Raw genomic sequence first — 7,184 nt, 5'->3', positions numbered from 1 at the left:
TTGTGGGATGTTTTGCATATTTCAAGATCAGTGTCTTTTTTTTATTATTTTTACCTTATTAGTTTACAAAATGCTAACTTAATGTTAAACTTAATGTTGAAAGAATAGGAAAAAAGTTACAAGAGACACTTGTGATCACTTGAGACCCGTCATAAAAAGTGGAAATTCAGCAGAGAAATTTTCCTAATAGTAAAATGTTAGAATTTTTACATGTTACAAATGTTTTTTTCTAAAATATTCTAAAGCAGTTCTCATTGTTGCCAGAAGAGGGCAGTCTTTAACCATTCTCCAACTGGATGATGTTCAACTAATCAATTGAAAGTCTGGGCCCTCAAAATAAAAACTCCAAAGTAATAAAAGACTAAATAGACAAATTGTTTATCTTTACTGACTGATTTAACACAAATCATATTTATCAAGTTCCTTTGAAATCAGGAAACACTTTAAAAAATTACTTGCTTTTTGCTGTCATATGATCTGGTGATGGACTTCCTTGAATCCATCCCAACAGCTTCTTCGTCTCAACCGCAGTTCTCTACATTCATGGTTTCATTGATGCCTTCAGAGTCTGTCTTATTTGCTCATCCTCATCACATGATGATGGGTCAGTTAGAAGGAAAGCTTTAGCCACAGGATATTAGTTCATGAATAATGGACAGCCCGACTTGAAGGGTAAAAACATGAAATACTGGAAGATATTTACTAGAACTGCTGGAATGTGATCTACGACTCAAACTGGTGAGGAAGGAGTGAAATTGACAGCCTTAAGTCCTGTGTGCACAGCTGGAGCGAATGAGTGCATGAATGACTGAAACAGTGGGAGGACCTGAGTTACATGGCGCTCAAGGTGTAACGTGATATGTTGCAACAAGTATTTATTTTAATTCTCAGAAGTTGAATAATAACCGCCAAGAAAATTACTTAGAATAATAACATATCTCCCAAACCAGGACGAAAACCAACAACCTCAGTAATGGAAGGCAGCAGCGCTATCTGCTGCTCCACCAATATGTATGATAACATTGTATGGTAGATATATTAACAATCATCTCCAATGTTTAAGGTTGAAAGATGAGATTTCTGTTGTTAATAGATTAAAAAGAGGGGAAAAAGACTAGATTTCTAGTTAAATTCTTCCTTTTCTACCAAAAACAAAATGGGGAGAGGGGAATGAATTTCCAAGCAACTGAATGTAAATACAAACTTTTACTTAAAGCCCATTTTTCCTCCTCTTCTTTCCATTTAAGACCCTAAAGCTGTCCCTGAGGGCTTGTTTTGCTGCTTTTTCATCTTTAAAGTTTTAATCACTAAGAGCAACAACACCCACCACCACCACCTAGCTTAGACAGTGGCAGCGTGAGGAAAGGAGCGCAGCAGAAGGCAAATGTACTGGTTGTCAAACTTTTCTGACAGCTACATGCTAGCTGACAGCTAGCATGTAGCGCCTTTCCCCGCCCCCTCCAGCAGCAGCTTAGTCTCGCCGGGGATCTCAAACACACCTAATGTAACACAGCAGTAAACAGGCATCTATACCCTTCCAATATGGCGTCTAACTTTGTGTACGCAACAAGCTAGCATGCATAGACTGTATATAAAATAACTGGACAGAGCAAGCCCCCCTACTTCCGTGTTCCATATAGGAAGTACCACTGGGTTGCAAAAAGGCCAAAGTCCCATTGACTTACATTGAGAAACAGATAGTTATTTCTCAGTCATTTTATACGTCAGAATAATCATTCTTCCTCTGCTGCTTTCTGCTTAACTTCTTTTTTCTAATCCTATTTTTTTTTTAAAGATTTTTTTTCCATTATCACAAGTTATTAGAGTTATAAATTGACCAATCAGATGGCTCAATAAGCGTTTGTGGGTCTGACGTCGACCGTCTGGGGGGTTTGAGTGACAGATTACGGGTAGCCAATGGGAGCAGACTTCATCAATGGGTCCGTGAAGACCTTTTAACACCTACTTTACAATTCAACAATGTAATCATTGTCCTACTGTTGTTTTCCTCAATGGAATGTACCGATGCAGCAGTTTAAAACAACAAGAGGAGCATGCTGTCGACATTTTTAGATGAGGATTTACTCTGTAGAAATAGATTTCACTCTGAGGTTATGTGCTTTGGACTTTTTTGTTTGTTTAACGTTCGATTTTCTTTATTTCTCTGTTTTGGTCGTAGCTTATAAATTCTAAGTTGCGTATATGCACATAAAATCACCAACCAAAGATTCATCTTCGCCGCACTTTTCCAGCTTCAGCCTGAATTAGACGCAGCCGTCTGAGGAGCGCGAGACAAACTTGAAAGGACCTGGTCGTATTTTCAAACAGAAGATCCAGCTGTTCACTTGTTAGGATGGTTATTTATTTTAAATACCGCTGAACGCGCTTCTCACGTGCATCTGATCAGACTGTAACCTGGCCGCGCATGTGAAGTAACGCTGCGGCGTGAGGGGGCCGCGTGCAGTTCTCCCGCGGCGTCACCCAAATGCTCCTTTTATCTCAACAAAAAGGAATAAATGTAAGTAAATCCAAAAGGACCGCTGACAGAATCAAATGTTGGAATGGTTCTCCCTCAAAGGCTTCAACAAAGACTTGTACGATTCTCTTGAGCCGCCGTAAGCTGTTTACATCCTGCGGTCTCGTGGTCGAGGCGTGGAAGGAGGTGGACGGTTGCAATAAACTCACTCCTGATTGGCGACACTGTTTCCTGTAGATTCCATGACTCAGCTATGACTCGGACCAATCGCTGAGGATGGGTTGCAAATGGCGGTATCCGTTTCAGGAAGTGACGGTGAAAGCGACGCCCTACTTTCGCGAGGAGAGGAAGTAATGCATTTCCAATGGGGGACCTCATTGCTCGCTCAGTCCATTATTTTTACAGTCTATGCTTTTGACACACATTGTGGTGTATTGTAATACCACCGCCAGCCAATAGATAGTGCTGTGGACATGTAAGACACGATTGAGTTGCATATTAAGTCAGTGACTGCTCGTACACCAAAATAAACGAGTTTTGAACCAAATAATTTAGAGCCCATTAGACAGCAACCCACACTTAGGTAACAAAGTACAGCACACTGAATGTATAAGAAAAAATGTTTACAGTCAATGGGGACCTCATGTCCATTGACTGTGAAAAATACTCATGTCTCGAGAAGTCCAGTATTTTTTACAATCAATGGTACAGCAACACAGAAAGCTACAAGACACACTCCAGACCGAAAGGTGGCGGTAACGCACCATTACCGCGATAAAAACAACACACGAAGAAGAAGTCCTCAGTCAAGTTTCCGGGAGGTGCTTCGGGCCGATCCCTGATGGGTTAGAATGCTCTCATAACCGCGTTGTGTTGTTGTTGTCTCCGTCGCTCGCTGTGAGGACAGCGTGTCTCTGCGGTTCCTTCCCTGTCATCCGGACATCGCGCCCTCCTCCTCGTCCAGGCGGACTCAGCAGAAGGATGGTGCTGTCAACATCCCAACAAGTCGCTCTGGCGTTCACGGCGGTGCTCTTCATGTTTGTCGTCCTGCCCAGGATGCTCGGAGTCGGAACCGCGTCCAAAGAAGCCAAACTGGACCCGCGTTTCAACAGAAAAGGTTCGGTCTCTTGAACCTACTGTAAGCACAGCTGTGATCTGAACACTAACTTCATTTCATCAATTCTCGAAGCTTCTCAATGAGTTATATTAATGCAGAGATGCAACATTTCACTTTCCACACGATTCGGTTCAAACTCCGATTTTGGTGATTAGTTTAGGTTCGGTAAATGATTTTTTTTGTATTGCAAATTAACAACAAAATTAAATGTCAGATTTTTTTTTTAATTGGCAAACAACAAGAAGAAAAAACCTTCAAATTTAGCCTGATTTTATGTAAAATAAATAATCTTTCTGCTGTATGCAGTAGGAATGCAATAATTCACTTCAGTTTTAAACCATGCTTACTATATGTTCATGTCAGTGTCTGAAAATGTAAAATGTTCATTGGGTTTGTGGAAAGAGACGCCTAGAAATGTTTCTGTGTCAGTCAGTAGAAAGTGTCCTCAGCTGCTGTGGTTTTCCATCCTCCTAATGGATACTTGCAGATAAACCGACCTTTTTACTTTAATGAATTTCAGTAAATTCTTACAGGATTTAATTCACATGTGTCAAAGTCGAGGCCCAGGGGCCGGATCCGGCCCTCCGGGTAATTCTATCCGGCCCTCCAGGTCATTTTATTTAATTGTTATTTATGGCTCAATGTTATTCTCCGTTCATTTCTAAATAGTATAATTATGACAAAATATATTCTTATGGAGAATAAAATATTGAAAGTTGTTTAAGCTTTAAATTGGTATATTCTGGAATAATATTTTTACCCTTTTATTTATAATTATGTTAAAAAGTTACAGTTTTGAGGTTATAAAATGTCACATTCTGCTAGCTTTTTGAATATTTTGGTATTTACTGAGTTTTTTTTTTTATTATTTTATTCACCATTTTTTAGTTAAGCTAATATTTCAGCTACATGGTAGCTGTTTAGGTTGATTTAGGCTTTTCTTTTTAAAATTCTTAGGCTGTTTTGGAGTTAGGCTAACATTTACATGCTATCTGTTTGGCTAATGTACACTTTTTTGTTGTTTTTTAGCATATTTCGAAGTTTGGCTATTTTTTCAGCTGTATGCTAGCTGTTTTGGCTAGCCTAAGTGTGACATTTGACATTTTGCTAATGTTAAGTTGGCTATCAGCTTCAGCGTATTCAGCTATTAGCTTTAGCGTTTTTAGCTATCATGATCAGCTTCTTCGGTGACCATATTACATTCTAGGTAATGTTATATATCTGGTTCTTGATGTATATAAAAAGTTACGTTTTAAAAGTTGGCGTTCTGCTAGCTTTTTGGACTATTTTGAAATTTACTAAGATTTTTCTGGGCTACTTTGGAGTTTAGCTTATTTTTCAGCTACATGCTAGCTGTTTAAGCTAAGTCTTACATATGACATGAGTTTTTATAAGTATAATGTATTTGGCATTAATATTTCCAAAATCTGGAAAAAATTAATCGCGATTAATCACTTTTTTTTTTTTTTTTTTTTGAAGGTCCAGGGCCCGGGTCTGCTAAAGCTCATCCAATTAACATGAACCATCCCGGCTCCCACCAGACTCCGGAGAGCATCCAGCAGATGAAGAAACGCATGGAGCAAGAGCTCAAGAGTGACAAGTACAAATACAACAACAAGGGCTACGTTTTCACGCTCATGCCTCTGTATGCCATCGGAGTGGGAGTATTTGCTGCCTACAAGTTCTTAAAGGTAACTGCACGACTTCCAAGTCCTTTGATTCCTAGTGTTTAAACTGTTTACTGCAAAAATATATGTTTGTTTTATCCTCGTCACAGATCCGATCTTCAGATGATAAAGCGCAGAAAGATAAACTCACAAAAGGTGCAAAAAAATCGGTGGAGGCAGGTGTGTATTCCTCCGTACTGTTTAGTACTCCGTGGTGTTTGATCAGTACTGTTCTCACACGTGGACTCCATGTTTGTTCCTGCTCAGAGAACCAGCTAAACGAGTTGGAACAGAGGCTGGCTCAGACCGAGCGCATGCTCAACTCCATCCTCACACAGCTGGACCCACTCACCAACTGGTGAGTGCTGGAGAAGAACCTGAAAGAAGTCCAGTGAATCCACGACTCGTTTAATATCATCCAGAGGAATCCTAAACGGGACCAGACCTTAAGAAAAGGCTTTAATGAGCAAAAACACGGTCTGATCCACACACTTTGATTATTTATGAGAACTGGACCTTCGACAGATTTTGTGTATGGGGTGTGGACTTCCAACAAGCCTACTCCTGATAGGCCAAGTGGTTGTCATAGAAACTCAGACCGACTCTTACATGGCGACATCCGTATCATGAGAAACTGGTGACTGAATTGACTCATTTGGTTGGTTCTTTTGCAGTGTGAAGTCTGTGGCTCAGGAGCAGAAGAACGAGATCATGTCTCAGCTCCAGACCATCCGGTACCTGATGAAGAAGAGAGGGATGGACTGTCCGCCGCTGAGCGTCAACGGTGCGTTTGAGGACCTTTGTGAAGGATTCTGGATTATTTCTGTAGTGTTGATGCTGATCACCTTCAAACAGCACACATGTGTTGCTGCAGTCGCCCACAATTTTGAATCCAGACGGAGAGGCTAGAGGACGCTTTGCATGTCGTTTGAATTCTCTGCACAAAACCTCTCCACACATTTTCATTCACACGTGAGACTCGGTGATCCGACTCTGCCCACAAAACCAATAAGCTACAACAGCATGAAAAGCACAATCTTTCCTCGATCTCTTTCAGAAGCTTCCTGTGGACAAAATCTGGATGAGCTGATCGAGTCTCTGGGGGCCGGCGACGCGTCCGCAGACGTGGACTGTCCGCCGTCTGAGGGAGGAGTTGAAGAGAAGCATTTGAGTGATGCTGCAGCGGAAGAGGAGGAGATTAGACCCAATGAGGAGGAGGAAGACGGAGCAGAAGAGGAGCAGGAGGAGCAGGAGATGCCGGATGCTTCGGAGCACTTAGGCGAGACAGACATTCAGGAGGCGGTCGCAGAGCAGCCTGTGAGCGGTTTAAGGCGGCGCAACAGACTGGAATGAACTGCACGGCTGTAACGTTTCATGACAGAAAACGAGTAGAAATATTAGAGATATTCAATATATAAAAAAGCTGTTTGCATATTTATTAGAATCATGTATGACTGGCAGAAGGCAGAGGGCAGAGTCTTAAAAGTCCTTCAAAATTCTCTCATTCTTATATGAAATCCCGAACAGGAGCATCACTTTGTTTTTTATTTTCTCCATAAAAATGACAAATTCTAAAAGTCAAATCCAAGTTTGATTGACCTTCTTAAAGGCAGTGGATCAAACTATCCAAAAGTGTTCTCATCAGTGAGTTTTAATCATTTCAATTTGTATCAAATTAAAATAATCCTGATTTTCTAAGATGATAAAGTATCCAAATTCAGTTTGAATTGGATTACCGAATTCAAAGAGTAATCAACTTTTTTTGTCTGTTGATCTCTATAAATGGAGCTTTAAAAGTGCTGTCTGTCGGTCATTGCCAGATTTTTGACAAAATAAAATAAACTTTAATTCTTGAAAATATAGTCAAAACCGTCTGTGTGTTGCCCCCTACAGGTTGAATTTAGGTACTACAGTTGAATTTTGT

General features: G+C 40.5%; 1 protein-coding gene across 2 annotated transcripts; it reads left to right on the top strand.

Moving 5' to 3' along the window:
* The first annotated feature begins 3,234 nt into the window (after window positions 1-3,234).
* Window positions 3,235-6,895, top strand: ccdc107 (coiled-coil domain containing 107). Of its 2 annotated transcripts, none has more exons than XM_024262660.2 (6): window positions 3,235-3,593; window positions 5,073-5,284; window positions 5,371-5,440; window positions 5,528-5,618; window positions 5,935-6,044; window positions 6,321-6,895. In XM_024262660.2, the coding sequence occupies exons 1-6, from the start codon at window positions 3,458-3,460 to the stop codon at window positions 6,611-6,613; spliced, it is 912 nt and encodes a 303-aa protein (XP_024118428.1). In that variant the 5' UTR covers window positions 3,235-3,457; the 3' UTR covers window positions 6,614-6,895. The 2 variants fall into 2 exon arrangements, with proteins under 2 accessions (XP_024118428.1, XP_024118427.1); XM_024262659.2 differs by having other exon boundaries at window positions 3,237-3,593; window positions 6,318-6,895.
* The last annotated feature ends 289 nt before the right edge of the window (window positions 6,896-7,184 follow it).

Source organism: Oryzias melastigma, linkage group LG23 (assembly GCF_002922805.2).
Source record: "Oryzias melastigma strain HK-1 linkage group LG23, ASM292280v2, whole genome shotgun sequence".
Lineage (NCBI taxonomy): Eukaryota > Metazoa > Chordata > Actinopteri > Beloniformes > Adrianichthyidae > Oryzias > Oryzias melastigma.
This window is presented reverse-complemented; position numbering and strand designations above follow the sequence as displayed.

Excerpts from the sequence above, each read along its gene's own strand:
- ccdc107 (XM_024262659.2), top strand. The coding sequence starts at position 3,458 with ATGGTGCTGTCAACATCCCAACAAGTCGCTCTGGCGTTCACGGCGGTG. Across the intron at positions 3,594-5,072 it reads CCCGCGTTTCAACAGAAAAG|GTCCAGGGCCCGGGTCTGCT; the intron begins GTTCGGTCTCTT and ends TTTTTTTTGAAG. Across the intron at positions 5,441-5,527 it reads AAAAAAATCGGTGGAGGCAG|AGAACCAGCTAAACGAGTTG; the intron begins GTGTGTATTCCT and ends GTTCCTGCTCAG.